Genomic DNA, 26,583 nt, shown 5'->3' with positions numbered 1-26,583 from the left:
TTGAAATAGAAGGAACAAGTTAACAGAAGCCTGTGTTCAGAAATCCAGTATTCGCAACACTGTATGCAAATAGCTATCCTTCAAGGTGATTGCCTAGTCAGTCGTTCTCCAAGGGTGGTGTGAGAGCAGTGATTTTCTTGTTAAACAGCAAGACACCAAACCTTCAAAAAGCAGAAGAAGTGGGGTTAAGTCCTCATTTCACCATGGTATAGCTGATACAATGCATTGACCTCAGCGACAGCTCAACCTAATTCAGGTTTAAACAGGTCTGCTAGCATTAACAACTGTTTCCCTTGCAGTTATCCTCCTCTCCAAGCTCGCACTGTGCTGCCTGCTCCAGTTCTGGCCTACGTTTCCTCCTGCTTTTATAGTAACTGTGCTATAGTTTATGACTGAATAAATACAAGGGACAAGTATGAAAGGCCAAAAATCCTTCATCCAGCTCTTCAGAGGTACGGAGCTAATGTACTAACCAGCATCACCATGGAGTAGCGTCATCTTGAGAAAAAAGAACAGAAAATAGCAGGAAAGCAACATTTTGAAAAATGACCCATAACTTCAAAAGAGCATTTATCTCCCCACTGGTAAATGTACTGGGGTTAGAGAAAACTGAGGATGTTTAATGATTCAGTGAGAGCTTTTCAAAGGCAACAATAGGAATAATTGCCTCCGTGACATTCTTATTTGTTGTTGCTGTTGTTTATTGAATGTCTGTATTTGAAAACTTCCTGTGCAGTACTTAGAGGGGATGGGGACAGGTACTACAGGAAAACTTTAAATAGGTATTTTAGCTACAATGACAGGAAAAACAAAAGCTGATCGCAGAAAAACAGCTACATCTTTTTTTTTTTTTTGGTCTTAGATGCTGAGCTATGTCTCCAAGCTACATGTATCCAGAAGTTGACCAGAGGATGACATTTCTGTTTTGTGGCAGTTCTTCAGGTTGTGACATTTATTGTTGCTGCTGTTGTTATTTTGTACCAGGATAAAAACCAACCTTTTCAGTTCTTTGCATGAAAATGGAACAGTGTTGAAATGCCTGTTTCTAGAATCCAGGTTTCTGATTTGGCGCGTGTGCGATTCCTGGCAGTTACAGCGCTGTCCTGGGACATGGGCTCTCCTTCTCCCTTTTCAAACCTTCGCAGAAAAGGCCTCCCTGAAAACTGATACCTTTCTGCAAAACATCCGACTGGTGAAGCAGCCTACTTCCCGTAAGATAAATGAATAGCGTGTTCCGACCAGCTCTAATGTGCAGGATATGGGTGAGTGGCTTGAAATTGGTATAAGAAAGGGAACAAATGAAAAGGACTGAGGGATAGGAAAAATCCCCTTTTACAGCAAATTTCTTGTCACAACAATAGAGATGGATTTCTCTAAGAGTAGTGATACCCCTTCTAGTCCCAATGGTAGCACTTTCAAAGAAGGTGCTGCCACTGCAGTCTCTGATTCACTGGAAACAGAATGAAAATGACACCATGCATATTTAAAATTTGCATCCCAATTTTTTTTTTCTCTGCATATTTACTTTCTTGATTGGCATTAGCATGAGGTCTGGTACCAGATGAAAGCACAGACTAAGTTCATCAAAGATAACAAGTAATTCTGAGTAATGACTGAATGGCATTCCCAGGTATCTACTTTTAAAAAACGAAATGAATAGTCCTAGTTGCAATTACCAACTACGGTTCCTTATACAAAGCTAGCATTTATGAATATCGAACTAGGCCCTTTTTAACTATCTTAGCTCTGTGTCAGTTTACTTTTTTAATGCAAACAAAATTTAGTCGTTATCACTAGAACTGTTTGTTAAAGCTGAGAGTGGATAAATGATTAATAGGGTTGTCATTTATTCATTACTGTTAAAATATATATATTTACTCATCACTTTCATGAATCTAGTTTCTTGTCTCAACTCAGCTTATTGACATCACAGATAAAGAGCTTTCTTACTGCAGTCCTGTTGGAGCTTAAAATCTTTACAATGGTCTATTGATGAACTAGTATTTTGAAAATCAAGACTGCTGAGGCTTAAAATTGTAGTGACAATTACATGGTGTTTTGTTGCTAAGCTAACAATTTGCATGGGATTGATGACAGCTTGACATTAAGCAAATAAAGTATTATTATTGTAATTTAGTACAGAATTTTGTAGAAAACAATCCCTTGGACCAATGCACAGACTTCTACTACACTACTATGGAATCTCTTTCATGCAAGAATTTAACCACTTATACACCATTAAACTTGGCAGTTGTAACTGTATCATGCAAACACAGAACCTCCAAGTCCTGTAGGCACTAAGGCATGTGAGTAACTTCTTCCAGGGAATTAGGTCTGCTGCAGTTTATCTGCACGAAGGAACTCATGCACCTTCATATTTACAGGACTAACCCTAGAAGAGCTGCTATGAGTGTATTTTGTAGCATACAAGCCTGAAAGATATGCTTGCTAGATGAAGAGATTTTTCAGATTTTTTTTAACCTATTGATTGCTTCCTAAGCTAATGGTTACATCCGCAGTAGAAAACATCTCCAAGACATTGAATGTACTGACTATATTTTGACAGAGCATTGATTTTAAATAGAATACCCAAAAAACCTTGGCACAACAATGGAGAACGGGGCAAGACACTCTTCCTGACGCATCTAGCATCAGGTTTCAGGAATGGCTTTAACATGGTGTTCCAGCTAGGTCTAAACTGCTACCTATGCCTGTCTTTGTATCCACCAATAGGAAATCAATGGGTGGCACTCCTCAGTTATAAAAATGAAAAAAGAAGGGTTTCTGGTGCCCTGTCAGCTGCCTAGGACCATAAGCTTCCCACATGGAGGAAAAAAATGTTGTCTCTTCTGACACTAATAGCGGTGTGACATCCTCCTGGAGACTCCCAGATCTAAGAAAACCACATACACCCACATAACCTAGTATGGCATGGGGGACATACGGATTAATGAGACAGATCTCACAAGATGAAATACTACACTGGCTGACGCTTTGATACCTTAAGAATATTATTCACTACTGTCTAAGTCAAAAAGTAAGATTTTTTTTAGAAGGGAATATTTTTCTCAAAGAGGTGTCTACTCCTCCCATCCCACATTACCTTGGAAAGCAATGAGGGCATCTCCATAATTTTGTTCCCTGTTGTTCCATATTGTGGCCTTACATGTTGAGTCCACGTGAGTGTCATTTCTGTGTTCTGTACTGGCTGCTCTTTTGTGCTGTATCACTTAAGGCTTCAAAGTATCATTACTTGAGTCACAGACTGGAAATTTCACGGTAGAGTAGTGATAAATTTGAAACCCACTGATAACACCTGTTGGGTTTTATTTTCATTTATACTCAGTTCACTCAAACTGCTAACTTTTGAGTTCACTCAAACTGCTAACTTTTGAGCACACACAGAGTATACTGTTACACTATTTACAAGGCACTGTTATTGTTTTCATTATTAACTATCAGTTTAATCACAACTCAATTTTTGAAAGACATTTTCCTACATTTAAATCTGCAAAGATTTGTGAGTTTTAACCTACAATAAGATCACGAGATTCCCACTGAGTTATATCTTTTCCCAGTTGTCTCCATGACACACCAACTGTAATGATAATGTGACAGTCCCGTGACAAAACATCACTTGCCAAAGAGCAATACTGGCATGTTCCAACTGGTCAATCTACCTCTGTCATTCTAAGTTTCAACAATAAATTGTTAAATATAAATAAATAGGGTAGCATATGTAATTTATATGCAATTTATATTCAGCATGTTCTTTCTTGTTATCCTTTAGATATCAAAAACCCCTTTGTTCTTGTGAAGGTATTGCAGTATATGGAAAAATCCATATTAGGATATATCAAAGAGGGACAGGGGAGAGATTAAAAGGACTGTAGCTCCTCAAAGGCACTGCCCAGTGCAGCACACCTGCTCCAGGTCACAAGATGCTGCTGCAGCCACTGTGCTTCCACTGTTTCCACTGCAGCTACATCTGGGCCTGGAAGCCCTTGTGCAACTTGTGCCACATGTCATGTAAAAGATCCAGCTGGTTATAAAGTGCTCCATTGGGTTTTCTGCGGAACTGGGTGTATATTTTCTTTTGTCTTATCCCCATACTAGAGACACCAATTTCTTGTTTCTATTCACACTTTGCTTGAGCACTCTTTTTGGCATTGCTGCGAATGCTAGACCTGCTGGACCGGCAGCGTTGTCACCGCTGTGCCAGCTACTCCAGTTCTGAGCCAGGAAAGCAGAAATGCAGCCCAGGCTTCAGTGTTTCCACCCGCTGCACAGGTGACGCTGCATCCTCTGTGGATGAAGCTCCTGCCAAAGAACAGTGAGGGCGGAAAATTGTGCCAAGGATGTAGGTGCAAATGAAAGGAAAAGCAGACCTAGTCTGTCTTGCAGAGGGCTGGTGGAGCGTAGAGTCTTGTTTTTCTTCTCCATGTTTGTTGAATTACTTTCAGTAGGTATACGGCTACGAGAGCTGCTGAGCTTTCAGCAAAGTCTTGAGTCCACAACAGCCACAGATCCTGAGGAGGGATAACCATCCTCACCAGGTGAATGGTGGGGCATTGTCTGGATGCAGGTGAGAGAAGGTCTGGAGGCATTCACAGCCAAGTAACTGTGTCCCAAGGGACAATCTGACTGGTCCACCCAGCAAGGCCAGGGACCCTCTGTGTCCTAGTACCACCTAGAGCGGGCCATTTTTATTAAACTAAGTTTACTTCAAGCTGTAACTGGGACTACCCTCCCACTGAAAGGAGCAAGCAGGGTGTTACGTGAGTGGTAAGCACGAAATAATGTGTGGAAAACAGATGCAGCTCGCAGTTTAATCCAGCCATTTCAGCGTCTAACACATCCTCCCCGTACCAACCAACCCATAGCCATGTTACAACTACAACCCTGCTGGCACTGGCTGCAACTTACTGTTACCTTAGTGCAAAACAGTGCAGGTACCCCTGAGAAAGACGCTTTACCTAAAGGGTAGTAACAAAAAAGGACACCCAGGCAGCAAGAGCCCTTTAGAAGAAACCTGGACAGGGCTGAGAAACTGCAAGGCAGAGCTTTTATCCTGGTAATTTTGCTGGACTGCTCCACAGGGAACTGTACAGAGTGCCAGAGAGTCTTAAAGAGCAGACCTGGTTCCACAGATCTGCACATCTATAGATACTTTGCCTGAATCAAAGTCTCCATTCAGAACCCTGTTAAGCTTTGGGGAAGTCTAGATCCGGTTTTAGGCAGGTTAGCACCGTTCCTTATTAGAGCTGGGAAGACTAGATGTAAATCTCTGTCCAAAATAGTAATCCTCTTACACTTCATTACTAGCACCACAAGCTTCTGTGAAGTGGTCTCTATCAGAGCCATAATAACACTGGGTTGTGACTAAGCTCTCTATCCCAAGCTCAGTCACAGCAAACCCACTAACCTATTAAATTTGTGTTTACTTTTGATGTATTGGTACTCACTAAGCCTTTCCACACAGTTGCAGCCAGGCACCGGGACTGAAGTCACAGCTGGCAGCTAGGAGGGTAGGAAAAGCAGATTCTAGCATCACACCCTTGCTACATCTGACTATGCAAGCACTTTGTTTCAGGATGTGCTGCCTGAGCAAGCTGCAGAAGATGGTTTGAACTAATCTGCTTTTTTGCCTATAGCACCTTTACCTCTACCTTTATAGTACCTACCTAAGAGCTGGTAACTGACTACAAGGGCAGTTCTGCTCCATCTCAGGGCAAACTCAAACAGGCGAATTTATGGTTTTTCTCCTCACACGGAACAAAAGTGCTCATGCTGGCAATTACTGAATTGCAGCTAGCATCCATGATGATGAGCAACTAAGGATAATTTCTGACGTTTCCTCTCACTTCCAAGTGTCTGACCCTGGCCTTGCTCATATCCACACAGCAAGAACTGGGGATTCAGTCTGAGATGCTGAGTGTTTCTTCTGGTGTCCTGTTGAATTTGCACTTAAACTCCAAGGGGAGTTCAACTAAACTAGACTAGTAAGACTAGACTCTTCACCTTTTGGGTGTCCAGGGCATTAAACCTCAAGAATGGCTCTATGGGCTCTCATGCTGGAACTATGGAGGCTGCTCAAAGTTTCCCCCCCAAAATGGCTGCACTCTTCAAAAGAACTGAAGTTTGTGCTCAGCTTTGGCGACAGGGAGGGATGTTCCACTTTTTGACAATAACCTGGGAGATGAAGGACAAGAATATAAAGGTTTGGTGCTTCATCCCTAGGAAGATGAATACATGTTTATTGGGAGATCAGCCTTTACTAGTCACCTCTGACTGTGCATATCTTAAGACTGTTACTGCACAGAAGTCGTGGTTGATATTTTTACTGGTTATCTATTTTCCACCTGAGTATTCTCTCCCCACTCTTATGCAAGTTTTCATTTCCAACAAGCAAACTGGGGCATTGGTCAACTAGTAGTTGTGTACATCATTTCTGTAAATAAACAGAGGTTTGGAACTTGCTTATATTCCTTTCAAACTGATAGTAGAGAACAAAAGTGTACAAACCAAGAGCAAATGCTTCATTTTTTTTTCACTCTAAATTGGAAACAAATTATTCTGAAATTATTCTTCAGCTACCAATGCCACCAAGTTCTTGTGCTATCGCACCCTGCGCTCTAAACAGCCTCTACATAATAAATGCACCATTAACTTGTCACAGGAAGACATGGCTATTTACTGTCACACTTCTGAGTGAGCACTGTTACATCCTAATTGCTCCTGCAAGCAAGTAACATCATCCAGGAAAAAAAAACAGTGATGCATTTGGCACTGTAAGGGTGGCTAAGCTGCTTCTCCTCAGCTCCAACAGCACCACACGCAGGTCTGTGCCTGCAGACTGGCTCCCAGTCAGAACTCAGCAACTATTCTTAGAACCAGCATTGGCTTTTTTGAGTATTTTTGTTGTTAGAGAGCCATCTTGTGGTGCATCTTATTAATAATAAATAAAACAAAAGTCTATTACAGTTCAGAAATTGTGGTCCACAAAGACTCCAGTGGCTTTGCATCTTCCACATATCTGTCCTTCTTAAAGGGCCTTTTGAAATGGAAATAACCTAATCTCAAATTGCATTTCTGAGTCACAGTAATATTTGTTAAGGACTGGGGAGGAGGACACATTTCTCTTTGCTTTTTTAAAAAACTGAATTGAAAGGGCTTGGAGGGCAAAGAAATAGCTACAATTTATAGCACAGATTTATCCCTTCCTTAACAACTAACGTATTGATCAAGGCAGAAAGCAGATGGTCTAGCTTTATTAATGTGATAAGTATAGTTCTTTGCAGTCAGAAGACTTATTAAATATTCTGGAAACCATTTAAATTCAAATAATACCCATTGCCACTGGAGCTATAAGAAAAATTGATCTTTAAAAATAGCAAAAGCACAAGTTGAAATGTCATTTGGGATTGCTGCCGATCATAGGAGTTTCCAGTAGTTGGAATATTTTATACTGGCTTTAAAATTCCTGTTTTTCAAATCTGTGGTTCACTGAAAGGGTTAGAACCACCTGACATAGAGTCAATAAAACATTTCAGAAAGTGCTTTGAATTTTGGCAGATTTTCCCTCCCATAAGATGTAAATCCACACTGGGGCTAAATAACTAAATAATGCAGCATGCAAAATATTCTCAGCCTCTGAAGAACTAGTGTTTAGAGGAAAAACAAAAAGTAAGTCTTTCTATAAACTAAAATGAATCTACACATTGAAAGTTTTCTCTTGGCAGCTTTGTACAAGATAAGACACTAAAATTTTTTTCTGTATGCATATAACTGTTTTCTTGTCCTATAATTATCTCTCGTCCTTTCATCGAAAGGAAAAAAAGCACTATGTAGCCAGAGATCATTACTGATCCACCCTCTGCCATCAGTTAAGTCAGTAAAAATGAATATGTAATTAGAGGTCCTTAGACTAGTACACAGTAATTAACATCTTTTCTTTAAAAATCAGATTTAGATTTAAAAAGCATAATGTTGTGCAAGTGGCTCTGCAGGACTTCTTTTGTTAATCTTTGCTCATCTTATCTGAGATTTCTTCTAGGTGGACTGTAGGCTTTCATAAAAAGAAAGTCATAAGACGAAGGTCATTTAAGAATCAAATGAGGAAGGGAAAGCATAAAGAAGTACAGCCAAGGGGGAACTCTGAAGAGAAAAGTAGCTCTGGGATAGATTGGACAGAAAGGGAGAGATCTGATTCTCAAAATACTGAATAATTTTAGCTCAGGCTTCTTCTAACCAAGTAATGAACAGTCCACTCTGATTGGAGCTAGGAAGATGGGGTACCATTAGAAAGGCACTCTCTTTCAAACTCTGTAAAATGTAGAAGGCATAGATCGCCACAGACCCTGTTAGCGCTTTTCCTACTGAAAGAAGCACTCAAAAACCACTGAAGGTAAACAGAAAAGGAAAAAAAAAGGCTTTATAGGGAGGATCTAGAGGTCAAGGAAGATCATGAAAGGTGAAGGCACTAGTTTGCTGCTTAAGGAACGAAGTCCAACAGAACTGCCTTGCCTGCAGGCTAATGAGTAGGAGAGGAAACAGGCTCCTGTATAGAAAAAGTAGATCTGGTGCAAAGACAGCAGTCCTTTAAAATGGATATTTGTATTTCTCGTTCTGAATAACCCAAGAATATGATCATTCATATTTGAGCAATCTGTATGTCCTTGTTTCAGAGGATTATTTGGACAAAGGGGTTCTATATCAAGTATACATAAAATTACCTTTCTAGTGCGTAAAATTACAAAGCTAAGCCCTTTCATTTGGAAAGCATAAATTCTGAAAGGCTGCGATGCCTTGTATTTGTGCTTAGGAACATTGTAGGTCATTCCACCAGTGTATGAAGTACTGGAGGGGAGAGAGAATCCCTTTGTTGCAGGCTCCGTGCAAGTCAGCAATAGAGGGATGATCAGCTTGTTAATCAAAGTGAGAGGGCCTACTCTATTAACCATATAAAATCTCCGTCTTTTGGTGAAATGGATCCTACTTTAATTTGTTCAATTGTCAAACTGGTCCTTTCTAAGTGAAACTCAAAATACTTGAGGCATATGAAAGTATACATAACGCAGATGATATCTTAATGGTAATGGTATACATAGTTTCTTCTTCACAGGTTGGTAGTGAGACGCTTGGCTCTTCACTCCCATAAATAAGTGCTTGCTCCATTGCGAAGAGTTGGTAGTAACCAACATAGCTATGCACACAGGCTGCTGGATTATTTTTACCTCCTAGATAGCCTTCGTTTCACATTACACAAGTAGTATTGTGGGGAGATGAAGTTTTCTCATGAACAAATTTGTCTTTGGAGATAAAGGAAGGAATTGTGGAACCGGGAGAAGAATTAGTTGTTTTCCAGAAATAACACGGTATGGGGCTCAGCATCGAATGTTACTTTATGCTTTGCTGAAGCAAGTTACCTCCATGGTCATCAACGCTCCTAGTTTCACAGGAAGGGTTGTGCCTGAGGGCAGAAGGTAGACAGGTGGCACTGACCTTCAGCCAGCAGCATGGCCTCTGCAGACTGCAGCAGATGGTGTAGGCAATACCGCAGGATATCACAAGTGATACAGGTGCCATTTCTTTCCCTCACAGCCCAAAGATCAAAATTCAGGTCCTCAGTCACTCAGCTGCACTGCATGCCTAATTCGGGTGCGCAGTCTTAGCCATGGCCAGGGGCTGGGTTTGGCCCACTGACAGACTGCTATTTTTTCCATGTGCAAATATTGATACCCAGCGATTAAATTTCTCTCTGATAAAATTTAATACAACTGAAGTCTTGAATTTCTTAAGTCTTGCAACACAAGGTTGTTTCCTAATCATGAAGTGATGTTGACTGACAGTGTAAGTTTACAATTTTATTTTTAACAGAACTAACTATTTGTATGCAATCTAAACAAATAAATAGACGGCTGAGCAATTCCCTTCACTCTTTCTAGAACAATGCTGGAAAAGCCTCACTAGAATATCCTGAGATTTCCAAGAGTCACTTGAAAATTACTGTTATTTAATGTCATTTCAAAAAGATCTTATCACAATATGAATTACTGATAAAATATATTTAATTTTAGAAGATACTAGCAGATACCCTTCTTTCTCACCCACAGTAAATATTCTGGTTCATCCACAAAATTAGATGTTCATTACAGTGACCTTACAATTACTGTCATAAAGAAGACAGCTTCACTACATATACAGGTGTAAAGCGTGTAACATGGGCAACAGTGTGATCATACATAAGCCTGGCACTTACATGCTAATATCCGAACAGTGTCGTTCAGTAAGGAGGTCCTTTGGTCAAGCTAGCCTTGTGTAACTGAAAATAACAAATTAACTGAGAGGTTTTCAGGAATTTGGACTTTCAAGCTTTGACACCACACTGACAGTCACTGTTCCCTGGGGTAGGCTCTGCCACCAGTACTTCTTCAGTATCCTAGATACGATTTAAATCTTTTTTTTTTTTCCTGGCTAATCCCCTGAGAGGGAACTGATGCAAACAACTTGAGTCCTCCCTAGGTCATACTCATCTTTAGTGCTAGGAAACAAAATGTGCATTACAATGAAACAGTGGCATGGAATACACAGTCTGAACTCTCCCCACTTTTACTACAGAGCAGTTTTCTTTTATCCACGTTTGTATAAATGTCATTCAGCTCTGCCAATATGAATAGTTGATGCCAAGTCTTGCTCTGCAAATGGAGAGAACATCTGCAGCAACGAACACTGTGTCTGTATGGTCCCAGACCTGGCTACGGCTGTGAAAGGCAAGGTTTAGGAAACATTGACAGCAATGTGTTGCCTGTTCCACGCAACGGCTCGCAGCCTGCACTTATTATCCAGTGCTTAAAGTGAAAGCACAGCCAAAGCAGTGATGGACGGATTCTCGCCATACTGAAATCAGAGGTGAAAAAAACAACCTCCCACTAGCTTAAGTGGAGCTGGGATTTCTAGCTGATAAATCTCACATGGAGTGTGTTTTGATTCAGGCTACATTTTCTAGATTAAAACATTCAGAGATATATAATTTCCAGACTGTTATTAAAGAGCGGGGAAACTGAGAGTTGAACACGCAGCTTTTTCTGGACTCTAAATTTTGCTTCAGAATCTTACCCATACTCACCGTTATCCCACTCCCTCAGGCATTCTGTAACATGATTACATATGCCCTTAGGGCAATCTTTACATGCAGCATTAATAGACAGGTTTTTGCAGAGGTGGTTAATCTCTTTACTTAGGCTACTAATAACTGTATTTACTGTTTACTCAAGCACTAAAATATGTATTTTTTCCCAGACCTTGAAAACAATATGGGTACAGCTTCATCCTTAGGGTCACTCTACCGGCATGTCCTGATAAACTAAACTAAACTAACACTAAACTAAATATTTACATAAACTTGTGGTAATGGTCAGTCTGCCTTTCTACATTAGTTTCACATCCTGATATTCTTGCTGCTGAAGAAAATGCTCTCTTTGAGTTAAAGACAGAATGAAATGTCATCTCTTCTTCACTAGGAAAGAAGACAGTGGTGATAACACTGCTTTCTTCATACTATGTTTTATTTCAATAAGAGTTTAATTTATCATAACACGCTAATATTGACACACTATCCATGCCTTTTATTTCTATTTTTTGTCTCTTATTCGTTCTCAACCTAGTCCATCTTTTAGAAGATAAGAATACAGGTTTGTTAAGCACAGCAGAATCACAAAGGTTTCTGAGCCATTTCATGCAGCCTTGAGTTTCATCTTGTTTGTCACATGTTGTGATTGCCATTGGAATTTCATTCTTAAGTATAATTACAACTATTATGGATAGGCTTGTTTAAAGTTAGAGATTTGTGTTACTTCTTTCTATTATAACCATTGCAGAAAAACTTTCTTCTTCTATTCCTGCCTGTCTTTAATCTGAAGTTGCATATACAGAATTAGCAGGTAATGAAATATATTAGAAAGGATTGAGTATTAACTCTAAGAGCCCAGCTCTTCATTTGCTATTTAAAAAACAAAGGATGTCACATTTAAGATGCTAATGAGCATCAGAGCTAAAGTGAGATTAGAAACTTTTAAGTGAACCTTAATTACATTTTTCAATTTTCAGTAATCACCCAACAGTAAATCCCTTCTATGCCAGTCAGGCCAGGATATGAAAAGGGGGGGGGGGGTGTTTTTCTTTCTTAAAACATTGGAAGGGCTTTTTGCAGGATTTTCTTGATACCTTTTTATTCATCATGTCAGTAATTGAGGGTTCAAGATTAAGTGGTAGAACAAATGCTTTCCCTAATTACAGAACATAAGCCCTCGACCATATTTTTAGCTTTATTCCGAGTTTTTCCACAGACTACATTAGAAAGCAAATTCAGTTTGATACTACGAAAAATTCACATACTCTCCTCTCACTATGAGACTGAGTAGGTTTTATATACTACAGTGACCAGGCAGCACCTAGTGGTCATGCATAAGAACTAGCAGCAAGTGTTAGTTTTCCTCTACACGTATATGTGTGTGTGTGTGTGTGTGTGTGTGTGTGTGTGTGTGTGAGAGAGAAAGAAATCATTCAATTTCTGACTTTATCTGACTTCTAGATCTTCATCAGAATGGAATTTATTCTTCCTCATTTCTCAGATGTAGGTAAGAAAGAAAACAAAATCCTGAGTTTTTAAAAGCTTTTGTTTACAATGCAGCCAGCCCATATAATGACTTCAGATTTTCCAAAAATTCTATTACTTTTATTGTGAGTAAAGTATTGGAATGCCTTCATCTAATTTTGACCCTTCAATTTTAAATTCAAAGTCTCCAAGTTAATCGTAATAATTAGTAATGTCGATTATCAAATATCAGAGCTCATTTCTATTGAAATGAATCAAGAATTTGAAAGCTATCCAACAAATGGCTCTCCAGAATTGCTTGGAAAATCCCAAGCTATGAAAAACATAGAATTAAAAGAAAAGGAGCTACCTTTGTGAACTACGCTTATTATAACAATGTGAGTTCTGTAAGACTGCATACCTTGAAAGGTATGTTTCATGTTTTATCATATTACAGTAGTCAGAAATTATATGATAATTAGCTTTAATTTTCTTCCAAGAATTTGCCTGTAAATCCATTTATGTGCAGATTTTTTTTTGATCTGTGATTGCTAAGTTTCTCACTTCAATAGCAAATATATTATTTTTATTTGAAGCATTTCTAGAAATAGCACTGAGGTAAATATACTTGCATCAACAAAGCCACTCTTCACATTTTTGAGTGCCCTTCTGAAGTTTATTGCAAGCTGAGATCCAGAAAAAAACAAAGTATACACCAGTATAAATCCATTCTAGTTCCATAGATGTTAATGACTACAATCTCTGTTTCGGCTTTGGCTAACCTGAAAGACCATTATGTGGGTGGACCAACAGAAGAAGAGGGAAAATTGCATTGGTATAGAGGCTGCGGCTGTCATTCAAGCCACTTACTGCTCATGGATGGACTTCTCTGTCCTCCCTCACTGTGTCCCACTGTTCATCTGGAACAAGCCAGCTTACATGTTTGCATGGATGCAGTTTCGCTTCATATTTCTTAGACATGTGCTGAAGTTTTCAAAACTGCCAATTTTTTTTACAATGAGTCACTTGCTACTTTTAAAACATATACATAATTGGAAAGCTGAATATAAAGCTTGACTATAGAATTAAGGACAGATCTGAAGCCACTCTATAACTATGAACCCATTCCACTGAAGCCAATGAAGAGAAAGATGCTGCTCCTTTACGAAAATGCTTCTTTGTGAACGGGAGAATTCAGCAAAAATTAGTCTAAGGGATCTTTGCATTGGGATGAGGAGCTGCTTGCCTCCACAAAACAAAACTGAGTTCCTGTGGCAAATCCATGGACATAGCTAAAGGGCACTGGGCGTTCTACATCTGCATTTATGTGAGAAATAGGGACTAAGTGAGTGCCTGCCTTCCCTACCCCTTGTCTAAATTGTGTCTTATTACTACTTATTTCCTTCCAGCTTCCCTACTTACTTCCTTCCTGCTCTCCCAAGCGTCCCTGCATGTGTAGAAATCCATCTTCCAGGAAGATGTGGAAAGCAACTGTGTTGTCTGTTCACTCCCGCATAAAGAGAGGTATGAACTACGTGTGTACAGACTGTTCTGCATGCGTGGGGCATGCTCTGTTAAAGGAAAACTTAACAGAAATGACTGTGATCAGAATGCAGCCCACTAACTCTCACACTAATGGTACTAGTAGAAAGTCCCTCCCCCCGCCACAATCCTTTGTACCAATTTTAAGGTACCATCAAGAGGCCATCTCATACTATTGATTTTTAACCAAACTCCCCACTGAAATCAATGAGGAAACCTGCTTAAAATCAATAGTACGATAAAGAATCTGCAGAGCTGTTTACAGCAGGAAATTTTCTAATTTTTGTTTGTTTTCTTCTTTGATTTAATCATATTCAGTCCGACACGTTGAAATTGGATGATAAATATCCCATGCATGTTTGGAATTTGTCAAAAATGAAAACAACATGGACACGATGCTAATACTGAATTTTTAGGGAAAAAAGATATTAAGACACAAAAATATGGCTTGATATCACTCAAAACTGCTCTCCTTTCAAATCTGAGAATGGGTTCTGATGGTCTTCTTTCAATTCACTTATACAGTAAGTAAAATATTCAAGTCTGGAAAAATGAGCATAATAAAAGGGGCGGTTATTTGTCAGAATAAAAAACACTTACAAAGCATATCTCACATTTACAAGGGAATCATATTTGATGACCATGAAAGAAAAATATTCAGACTTGATGAAGGTTCTGAAGGTAGGAAAAAAGAGGCAACTGTTTATTTCCAGAAAAAAAAAGTTGCTTAAAGACCTAGAGTGTTGATATCTTTTCACAAACTTACAGAGTAGAAACAGAAGAAACGAAGTTAACAAAACCTGAGATTAAAGCTTGCAGTATAGAACTCACAGAGTCTATTTACATTTGATAAAAGATTGTCTATTAAGCACTCAAATTTTGTTTCAACAGAGCACTTAGCACAAATAAGTTAGGTGTCACAGCGCTTACTCCTGGTCAGATACACTATAGAGCTAGAGGCCAGCGTGCTTTCCTGGAGGTAGGTATTCAAAGTACTTTTTAGAATGAACAAAGCATGGCTTGACAGGGTTGGTGCTTGTATCTGCATTATCTACAATAAGTTAGTGATAAAGACATTGATAACATAGCAGTAAACAAAAAAAAGTAAATTCACCTCTTTGGTAAACATATATAGTATTTGTATTCTCTACACACATCACGAATCTCCACATTGATCAGATTAGGAATAAATTCCACTTACATATCACCACTGTGTATCGTTCACTGAGGAAGTTGGACATCAGGTTTCAGCACCATTCTCAACCTCCAGGGATTCAAACGCACATCATCCACTTCCAAAGATAGTGCTCCCTGTAGAGCAGGTGCAACCCAGGGCTCCAGTGATTAAGACCCGGGAGGGAAACTCAGAATTTTATTATGGATCTTGAAGAAGCTGTCTAAAGCTTTGAACTCTGCAGGGAAGACACGTTAGCTCTATCCACATATTTACCTTTTCTTGTTGAATAGCTCAAGATTACTATTTCTCAGATTTCCTTTCTGAAGGTGCTATAACGTTTCCCATGCACTCTAATGGGGACGTTTAAATCTTTTTAGACTCTAAACTGTTGGCATGCAAATATAAGTTTGCAGTTCTAACTTGTATTCAGTCTGGCTGCAATAGTCTTAAAAATATTTCTGCCACCCCTTCCAAACCAGCAAGTTCCAATCATTTTATGAAGGAAATCCTCAAGATTTTACACCTAAAATAATCTTCTTAATTTTTTCCATCCAAAATTACACACACCACAAATATCAAGGTCTCAGTTTCCCATCTACAAAATGGGTAAATGGTGCTTTAGAGGGATATTGAAAAGATAAATGAATAATAGTGACACAGTTCAGACATAGTCTAAGTATCACAGAAAACGTTACAAAAAGATTGAATAAAGAGACTTTTAAATTAACTGTGTTGCTGTATTCAGCTGAGCAGCAAGAGATGAGCTCTCCATCAATCTTCCATCAATATCCTTTAAGCTTAGAAAGACTGCTTTTTACAGCCACTTAGGCTGATCTAACCAATAAATCCTGTCCCCTCCCCCAGCCTGTTGCCCACCCCCTCACCCCCCAAAAAGTATACTTCTTAATGTCTTTTCTTTTAAATATTTCTTCTGAAAAAAGTCAACCTGGATCAAACCTGGAAGAGTAAAAGACATACAGCAAGGCAGAATAAACTGCATGAAAAAATAGCTTAGACCTAGGGGATAACAGGTAACAGGAGAAAAGCTGTAAAGTGGAAACTAACTGTACAGATACAAGATGACAGCTTCAAACAGCTCACCAAATTGGAGCAAGTCTCATTTCATATTTATAAACATGAACACACACACTACCTGTACTAAGCAGGTCTTGGACTTAGAAGGGGGATGGGAATACTGAGATAAGATTAAGAATGGTATAGAGTTTGAAAATGTATTAAAACAACGTTTTTTCCATACATCGGCCTATTAAGAAAAGCAGGGGCTTGGGGGCTCCTTTTGCGCTCATTTCTTTACATTCTAAGAGGTCAGAAGCTCTTTTTCTGTTTCAACCATGCTGCTGTACCAATCTTGTGAGCTTTGCCCCCAAGCTTTTTTCTGCTGGCCAGTATCAATTGGATTTGTAATGAAAACAATGCAACTCAGATTGTACTACCTACTAACATATTGATTTTTTTCACCAAACAATTATGAGGAAATCAAAATCCCATATCTTTCTAGGCCTTTATTTGGTTTCAAGCTAGTTTTTGATTGTTTTCTTTTCCATGTTGATATTTCATTTGTGTACATAAAATGATTTGAAGTGTAGGCCTGGGTATGCATAAAAGTTGTACAGCTTTAACAAAAACTTTTATTTGTGTAGTAACATCACTATATCCTTCTGGTGTAGATGTGATTTCTACTGATACACATATGCTTAATACATCATACATACATGTTCCCATTTAGGGAAGGTATATGAACTATACCAATACACCCTTTATGCTGGTAAAACACTAGGAATGGTATCAGTATAACTATTTTGGTTTAAAAAAAAATCATACCCTCAGCCAAATCAATCCACATTATAACTGCGTGCAGATCAGATCCCAGCCCTTTTTCACCCTGAAATCAAATACATTTTGAAAACTTATAAAAGCTAGAGAAACTTGTCCGAGATGAACTGAGCTAATTAGCGTTCTGTTTAACCCTAATTCAGATTAATTCACGTATCCCATGGATCATACTTTACAATTGCTAAATGTCACCTCTTTCCAGCTCAGCCAAAGAATGCACTTTCCATGTTTTTGATAATGACTTTTCCTCTAATAAGCACTCTCTGGTGTGGGTAGGAGAGGAAGAGATCTAGACGAAGATTTCAACTCCCTCCCAACTCTCACAGCCGGAGAGATTAAAAGGCCGATCAGGTCACCCAGAAATGGCAACCAACACCAGCAAACTAATATTCTGGCATATCTGATTCCTCAGAAAAGGAATAATGTTACACTCAGAGCAATGAATGACGTTGTTTGATATAAAACAGCAGAATTCAGAAGACTATTTCGAAAGTCTATGGAAAAAAAGTTTTCTATCAGCAGCTACTGATAGTATTGTCTGGTTTTTAAAGAAAATCCAAGCCCAGCTACTGAAAAAAACAAAAGTTGTTATGAAAGTACTTGCTCTGTTTTGTATTAAAATGGTTGAAGGAAGGACAAACTATTTTCTGCAGCGCTGACTGTCCAGATGCTTCTTATTTTGCCTGAGGTTTGGCGTTTGATCTTGACAAAAGAGGACTTATTGCTATACTCAGTAGCTGAATATGCACGTCAGTTCCAGAAAGGTGAAAGCAGGTGCTCAAGGAAAAGTTTTTATGTTATAAACCAGCTAACGTGAAAAATCTGTATGTTTGCTGAGACTGCCCCTCCAAATAGCCAGAGAGGAATCAACAGTACTACTAAACACGATAGATTGGAGGCACAAAGGTATTCACTTAATGTACGCTGTAACTGTTCATTAAAATCAGAAAAAAGCTTTCTTGCTAAACAGAACTGCTCAAAAAATAAAAAACGCTCAAGGCTACCCAACTGAAACAAGATATTCACAGTTCAGTTCATTTCATGAGGAACTGAACATGAATATTGATGTTGCTGAATGTCTTGTGCAGCTACAGAAAGAGCGGTCAACCTAGATTTGTTTGAATTATTTCTGAATATGAGTTAGTAGGACATAACGTAATATGTGGGACAGGGGGGTTTCTAATGACTGATGGTGAATGAGGGGAAAGAGACTATGCAATACCTCGCAGTGTGTGCAAATTAAGAAGAGCTGAGCGTTCAGTTACAGATGGGTTTTAGCAAGCGTCTGATTTTGGAGAACGTTGCGACTCTGGGGGAAGGACCCTGGGGGGGGAAAAAAAAGAATGAAAAAGTTATCTTGTTAGGTAGTTGCTAGATTAACTCACAGTGATGGATTGCTCCTTCACATAGCTACTCACAGCATTACAGATAATCACGAAAATGAGGGTGGGGCAAGAGGAACGCACAAGAAGTGTTGGGAATGATCTGTTAAATATTTTAATTTTTTTAAGGTTTAAAGCACTCTACTTGCTTGCAGAACTGCAAATTATTTTGGTGATGAAAAGTGGTGAAAAATAAGAAAAAAGTTAAGCTAGTTCTCTTACTTTTTTTTTTGTTCTTGATAGCTTAGCCTTACTGTCAAACCGTCTGCCGTTTCTTCAAGAAAACTAGCTCTTGAGTACAGCAATCCTGTAAGGCAAAGGTTCCCTAAGGGTAAAGCTCACTTTCACATTTCCTTCTTAATTTTTCTGTAGTTTACAAATGCAGTCTAGAAAACAGGACGAAATTGTCCCACATATCTCCTAGTTTTGGATGCTTCTACTTCTGCTCAGAGGAACTGTTTACGTCTCTGTAGATCTGTTAAAACTGTGAATTCTTCATACCTCCAAAATCAGGACTGTATCTTACATGGGGATTTAAAGTCACTGGCCATGTTTGAAAAATCTATAAACTCTAGGTCTAGAATACTTAGAGAGGTAGAAATTTCCTCAGAAACTACACTCACACTGATCATTTGCATTCACATGGTATTACTTCCTCTAATCCCATTCGGTGCTTTCCCTGGGATTTGCATACTGAGCAAATAAACCAGCGTAGGTTCTTGTTACAAACAGGTTCGAGCCCTGGAGGAAGCACGCCATCCCCATGTACAGATAATAGGTTTAGACTTGGTAACGCAATCCGTGCTCAGCCGACAACAGGAACACGCATGCTCTGACACACAGGCAGGGCCTCCATCCAGCCTGATGTGCTGTTTTCCCACCTCAGCATTACGCGTTCGGCCTGGGTCACCCCACGCTAGGCCACACCGTCCTGGCAGCGACAACTGCCGCCAGGCAAAGCCCGACTGAGCAGGCTGAGGGAGCAGCACCGGGCTGGCTGCCGACCGTGAATAACACCAGCTTAATGTGAGCGGAACAACACGGCCTCAGCCAGCCCGGGGGGGGGAGGGGGGGGACACAGCCCCCGCGCCAGGGCGGCCAGGCGGCAGCAGGGCCCCGAGGCGCTGCGCTGCCTGACTCACGCCGGCGCCTCTGAAGGGGCCGCGCAGGCGGCGCCGCGCTTCCCTCCCCCGCCCGGCCCCGCTGCCCAAACCCCAGCGGGCGGCTCCGCTGTCAGAGCCGGGGCCGCGCAGCTTCCGCCCCACGCCCCGACTCAGACACGAGCCGCCGGCGGAGCCGATGCCGCCCCAACCCGCCCCGCGGCCGTTGGGGCGGCACCGTTGGGACCGTTGGGGCGGGGCCGGCCCCTCCCCTCGCCCCGCCCCCGGCACTGCGGCGCTGGGCCGCGGCTCCGGCGCTGCAGGGGGCGCTGCGCGGCCAGGCCCGAGGTTGGGGGCGCCGCTCGCGGCCGGCGGCGCGGGGCCGCTGGTCGTCGGCGCAGTTCCCGTTCCCGTTCCCGTTGGTTCCCGTTCCCCTCGCGTCGGGGCAGGGCGCAGGCAGCCGGTGGCGGCCGTCGCTCGTCCTCGCTGCCCTGCCCTCGCCCTCTCCCTCGCAGTCGTCGGCGCCGGTCGCGGAGAGGGGCGGGGAGGGGAGGGGAGGGGAGGGGAGGGCGCGCGCGCGCGGCGCCGCCGCATGCGTCGCTGATGGAGCCGGGCTCGGGGCTGCAGCAGCGCAGGGCGGGGGGGGGCGGCGGCCCTGGCGGCGGGGGGGGGCTGGACCTCGGGGCGGGCTCGGCGGCGGGGTCACCGGCCCTGTCCGGGGGCCAGGCCCGCCGCAGGAAGCAACCGCCGCGGCCCGCCGACTTCAAGCTGCAGGTGATCATCATCGGCTCGCGGGGGGTGGGCAAGACCAGCCTCATGGAGCGCTTCACCGACGACACCTTCTGCGAGGCCTGCAAGTCCACCGTGGGTAAGGGAGCCCGCCGGGCCGCGCCGCCCCCCAGCCCCCGCGGCCCTCCTGAGGGAAAGGGTGGTTGGTCCCTGCCTCGGGTGCTCCCCGGCCTGTGCCGCCCCGCCGCACGCGGCTCACGTACACGCGGGGGGGTTGGTTTGGTGGCCTTCCGCGTTGGCCCCTCTCCCTCGTTTTTTTTTCCCTCTTGAGCCAGCCCCCTCCTCGCCTGCGTGCACGTCCCCTGGGCATGCCCCTCGGGAGCCTCTCTCGTCTGCGTGCCAGGTGGGGCTTTAATTCCTCGTTACCTTCAGAGCAGGTACATGGCAGTCCCCTTGCGTTCTCTTCTTCAGCCTTGCGCCTGTCTGCGTGTTGCGTTTGGCTGCGTTGTCCTGGGCGGGTTGTTTGGCCGCAGGAGTTGCCCTTTGTAATGGGAACGCAAGCTGGGAAGTTCATGGAGTTTATGATAAGGGAGACCGTGGTGTCAAACTTTCTGGCTCTTGATTAAGAGATTACGGAGGTCCTGGTTATCTTTGCAGGTTTTCAGAAGGTGTTCAGTATCCTGTTTCGTTCTTATTAACAGAGGACAAAAATCATTGCCAGCAAAAAGCATCAGGAATATTTGTTGGAGCACATCGTTGCATCTTGAAGTCTTTGATGTTGAATGCAAGGTGTTTGCTGGTATTTCAGGAGTTAAAAATTTGCGCAGTGTGTATACAGCATAGCTGGTGGGCATTCAAATGCTGTTCCAGACCATAGTCTGGTTAACTCCAACTTCTTGTTGTGCCTTCCTCAAGAAACCCTCTGTGATACTAGATCCAGGGAAGTTCTTGTCTTGTTTCTTGAAGAGTATCATCTTGAGTGTGCAGGATGTTTTGCTCCTCATCATACAACAAACTGCAGAGCAACCTCCTGGTTTTGCAGAATGGCTTCTCCTTTGTGGTTTAGTCAGGCATACAAGTCGTTGAGGTAACTTAATGCCTGCTCTCTTTCAATGTATGAATGTGTAAAGGGAAGAAAACAAGCTAGTTAGTCGATGTTGTTATTACAGGCCTATCGTTGATGCAGACTCTGAGTGTTGCAACAAGACGCTTGTTAAATCTGTGTCATTGTAGAATACACGGGCTTCACTTAATTGTAGCTTGGAAAGTAACAAAATGTAAAGCATCTGATGGAAAGCGATTATGCCGCTTTTTAGAAACTGAGCTATTGCTACCTAAAGCTATCTTTCAGTGATAGAATAATACACAGTTGCCCTTATTTTAGTTTTCATATGTATTTTGCAAGCTTTTTTATCCTTTCCTAGATTCTCTAAAAATGCAAATTTGGTAGCACTGTGTTTTTTCTTTGCAGCAGCCTGTTAGTGACTGTACAATTTTGTTTTGAAGTCGATAACCTAACCTCTTAGAAGTTTAAAAGATAGTGTGTTAGAGGCATCGCCCTCAAGTGATGTGTTAGAATGAAGAAATGCTGACAGCTTCTGTGGACTGTGATAGTTTAATTAAACGTATGATACAGTTCAGGAAGTAGAACTAGTAGTGGAATGTATTCTTCGTAAGTTCTCCAGGACTGTATGTTGTGTTAAGGTTATGTGCATCTTCTTTGGGTTGACCTACATAAAGTGTGCCTTCGAGGTTGGACTGTTCTCTGTAACCCTATCCTGATGCAACTCCTGAGAAGTGCGGAGAGGTACTCTAGTCCAGACTTCCAGTCTGGTGCCTTGTAAGTAAAACCGATTTGCTACATCAGTGAGACAGTGATTGAAGCAGAGAAACTTCCTTATTTTAGAAAAAAATAGGAAATAAATGGTGCTGTGCTGCTAGACAGAAGATTGCATAATGTTTGAGTATGAAGTGTGCCAACATAAAATCAGCATAGGGAAACCAGCTTGTGCTAAAATACGTGTGTGTAGAAAGACTTGACAGTAATGGCATTCTTTCAAGGTCCCCTGACTAAAGTTGTGAGCTGTTGAGATACCCTGAGGTCCCTTAACTGCTAAATGAAAGAGCTTTTCGCAGTCATGATTGAGAGGTTGCACCCTGCTTTTTTTGCACTATAGAGTAACAAAGAATAACCTCCACTTTCTGCGTTTTGTGTAGATTGAAAATAATCTACACTCCAAAATGAACTGAGGTCAGACTTTGATCTGTAGTTCCAGTCATAGAGCTCTTCCCCTCAGACCGTTTACTGGGTTTTCCAGAATGGTAAATGAAGCATGTGTTTTGAAACATTATTGAAAACTCAGTGAGTGATTCAGTTTCAGAGGAAATTCTGTAAGCTGAATATACCTTAAGATACTTGGAAAGACTACGTAACTGAAAGAGCGTTAACATTTGTCATGCCTACCTATTTGTAAAGCTGTATTTTAAATAGAATGTTAGAATACATATTACCTTGATATTAACAGTCTCAACCTTATAAATTTTATTTTGTTTTTAAGCTATTAGCTTTGGAAGTGTGGGCCAAACAAAACAACGTTTAACAGCTTCATCTTTTATATGAAAATGTACAGGCTACTTGGAGGTCTTCTCTGATAGCCGAAGAACTGCAAATGTGATTGTTAAAAACATTGCATATCCAGGGCTTGTTAGAAGCTATTGATTGTTTCCTAGCCCCAAGTATTTAGGATAAGCAATGCTAGGCCACTGAAAAAATTGAGTGTTTCTGCTGAAAATAAGAGGCATAGATTCAATTAAAAAAGAAGGTATTTTAATATTAATTTACGAAGGCTAGGTTGCCAGATTGGAAAAGAGAATTCTGTAACAAAAACAAGTCAACACGTCTTCAGTCTCTTCTCAAAATACTCTAGTTCTTTGAAAGTGTTCAAAAATAGCTTGGCAGATTTCAGCACAATATTCATAGCAGCACATGATGTGCTGCTGATCTAAAATGCTTTTGATGTATTTATTTTGGGCATTAAGTTAGTTGCATAGAATATTGCGTCTACTTAATCTGCTATTTACATAGTACTGAGAATACTCAATATGCTCAAATATTTACTGATTTGGAGCACTGGTGTCAACTGAGAAATAGATGTTGCTGTTTACAGTTTGTATGCTTGAATGTTTGTTCCTGCTATTAGGTTATAACTTGTTTGGAGGAAGAAACTTTCTTTTTTTTTTTTTTTTTAATGTGCAGTGATCTAAACTTGCTCTACTATTCATGCCGGTGTTAAATCCAAATAAGCTGTTAGTACTTTAGGTGATGTCTCTTCTTTCATGGAAGAACACAGGGATGATATTGCGCATCATACTAACTTTGTCCACAAAAATATGTATACTTTTCTTTTAAAATAAAAATTGATCTCCACTGATGATTTGTTATCTGACCTTGATGCCCCTACTAATATAGGATTTCTACTTGGAGATTTTTTAGGATTCTTGACAATTAGAAACAAGTATATTAAATTAGGCATCAAAAAGAATTATCTTTACAAAAAGTAAATACTCCTTGTCGTGTGTGTGAGAAAGTTTGAAGGTAGATGGTGGAAGGAAGAGTGCTTGCCTTTTGCTTCTTCCCCCCTGACTTTTTTTTTTTTTCCCAAAAGTAGTTCTCCCAAAAGAAATATGTCTTATCAGATGTCCATAATGATGTTATAATTTGTATGTTAATTAAAAAGAAGAATCTGCTATCTTGTCCTCTCTCTCCTCAGAGTTCTCTTACTTGTCAAAAGCCAGTTTCCCTTCCCAGCTTCTCTCCAATCACTGCTCAGTGCCACACTTATCTGTCCTATCTACATCCACCAAATCTTAGCTCCTCCCAGATCTTTTTGTGATTTTTCTTCCATGACAGATCTACAAAATTCACGTGTTATTTCTCATCCATCTAATTTTGCCATAGGCACTATATTTCTGTCCTGGTTTTAATCTCAGACCCTGAGGCCCCCACTCTCCCAAGCCTGAGGCCTTGCTCTGACTCATTTCTAAGAGCTGTGACTCTCCTGCTCCTTCAAGTAAAGTTGAGCTCCTCTGCTTTACTCTTACTTGATGGCTTATTTCAGAGGCATAGTTTTATCCTTAAACTTTTTCTCTTGTGTAAGAAAGCATCCCAGGAGACAGCATTTGCCCTTGGTAATGTAAGAGCAGTTGAGGTGCTCCATGCAGGCTCATTGCTGGCTCCTTTAGTAGCTATTCACAGGGAACTACGCTACCTCTTGGAGTGAACACTAAAGCTTCCTTCAGTCCTGTTTACAAGTGAAATCATAGGCACAGCTATTCATCTAAGCTAGTAAATGAGAAGTTTTGTTGTGAACCAGGATGAGAATATTGTGATCTGTTTTGGGCTAATTGTAGCCTGTGGGATCCAGATGGAGAGCATACAAACACACTGTGGTGGAAGATTGCTTCTGACTTCACAGAAAGGGTCTTTGACCTTGTTTTGCCTTTTTTGGTGTTATTGTGAAATGATATGTAAGTTGGAAACTCATTTGATTCATAGAGCTCAGTAGCCTCTTTCTTCCAAGTAGTCTTTTTCTTATCAATTATATTTAAGATACGCCTATCCATGCAAATGTTTAACTTCCACCATTCCTACTGTTTATTTGATGAAAACTTCAGGCTTAATTTCTATCTGAGCAGTCTTATGTAAGGCAGCTTCTGTTTTTAAATATATATAGATACTCTTTTTTTTTATTTGTCACAATTCAACCCCTTTCTTAATTCTGCTTGTCCTGAAAAAATGTAGACTAACAACATGAATGTTATGTGTCATTCCTAAAAGCCTTTTGAATAATGTAATTATGTGAAATATAATAGAAATACTGAACTTTGTTTATAGCATCTGATATAGGTTATTCACTTTAAAAATATCATTTTTTTTCAAAATTGCTACTTTATGTCACTCCTTAGTTTTTTTAGTGATTTAGTCAGTGTTTAATCTCACAAGCAGTGTAACATGGTATGTGGTTTATTAACCATTTCAGAAATAACTTTTCAGTAAATCATAATAAAATTTACATTTTAAAAAGCAAATTTAGTAATTTGATGTGATCTGAGATGAAGAATCATCTATGTAAAATTTTCAAGAAAATACCTGCATCAAGCATCAACTGGAAAAGCAGCTTACATCTTTTTATCTGTTTTTGTTACCCTTTCTGTCGGTGTACATGGACACTTTCTTGCAAGTATAACCCATTTTAGTTTTTCTTTAAAGTTTTTTTTTTTTTCCTCTCCTTTCAATGAGAGGATGTTGAAAATTTAGTACTGGGGTTGGGGGAAGGGAAGAAAGGGTGGAAATAGCTGTCTCTTCCTTTACTGTTTCATGACAATATACCAATAAGATGGTCTTTTATTTGCTTTATACCCAAAATCAGTTCTGTGCTCAGGCTGAGTAATCTTTGCTGCTGCACAGAAAAAGGAAGAAAGTTCTGATCAATGATAGTAAGTATTATGGTGAAAATTAGCCCTTCTTATCTTTCCATGTTCAGAGGGTTAAAATGTCTGCTCTTATATATTATTTTCTCAGCTAGTGCTGAATACCATAAATAAAACTGACAAATATTTTATTAATGTGGTGCTGCAGTTACTTGACAAACCATAAGTACTAGAGATCAGGAGACTGAAAACCCACTCAGGAAGCAGTTTAATTTTACTAAAAATCTTAAGATAATCAGGGAGCGTGCATTAACTTGAATTCTTTGTTTTCCGTTCTGTAATCATAAATTTAGGGAATGGACCTTTAGCAGAAGCCTATGTTCTCTAGAAACTGCCTTCTACTTTTAGCAGTGTTGCAATCTCTAGTGTCAATTAGAAGTGACAACAACTGAAAGAGTCTTGCAAAAAAAAAATGTTTGCCTAGTATGCATTAACTTAGCATGTTTTACTGCATTAGATGTACTCAGCAATTTTTTCCATATATAATCATTTGAGCTCTTAGAAGGGAACAGACTTATATTTTAAAATAGGAAAACATAGTAGGAAGATTATAAAAATTATCAGGGTTCAGGGTTGTTCACATGAGTAAATTTGGAATTCACTTTGTTTCTTTTGTTTGTAAACTAGCTATCATCACGACCTGATAGAGATATTCAGGTACTGAGTTGTGTCAACACTGCGGGACTGTCTGAAAGACTGATAGCCCATAGTCAG

The 26,583-nt window shown here is 40.5% G+C and overlaps 1 protein-coding gene and 1 long non-coding RNA gene across 2 annotated transcripts in view; one reads left to right on the top strand and one right to left on the bottom strand.

Moving 5' to 3' along the window:
• LOC104139109 (uncharacterized) lies at positions 1-25,160 on the bottom strand. The gene is made up of 3 exons (XR_011139144.1): positions 20,806-25,160; positions 18,773-18,857; positions 1-18,491 (listed from the first exon to the last, which is right to left on the bottom strand). It is a non-coding gene; the product is annotated as an uncharacterized lncRNA (long non-coding RNA).
• The window catches only part of RAB12 (RAB12, member RAS oncogene family), a 30,157-nt gene continuing 23,812 nt past the window's right edge, over positions 20,239-26,583 (top strand). Inside the window, exon 1 of the mRNA XM_068932218.1 lies at positions 20,239-20,518. Coding sequence (XP_068788319.1) covers positions 20,254-20,518 — 265 coding nt within the window. The 5' untranslated portion in view covers positions 20,239-20,253. The remainder of the gene's footprint in view (positions 20,519-26,583) is intronic.

This window comes from Struthio camelus, chromosome 2 (genome assembly GCF_040807025.1).
Source record: "Struthio camelus isolate bStrCam1 chromosome 2, bStrCam1.hap1, whole genome shotgun sequence".
NCBI classification, from domain to species: Eukaryota; Metazoa; Chordata; class Aves; order Struthioniformes; family Struthionidae; genus Struthio; species Struthio camelus.
The sequence above is the reverse complement of the archived record's forward strand: the minus strand, read 5'-3'. Positions and strand labels throughout refer to the sequence as shown.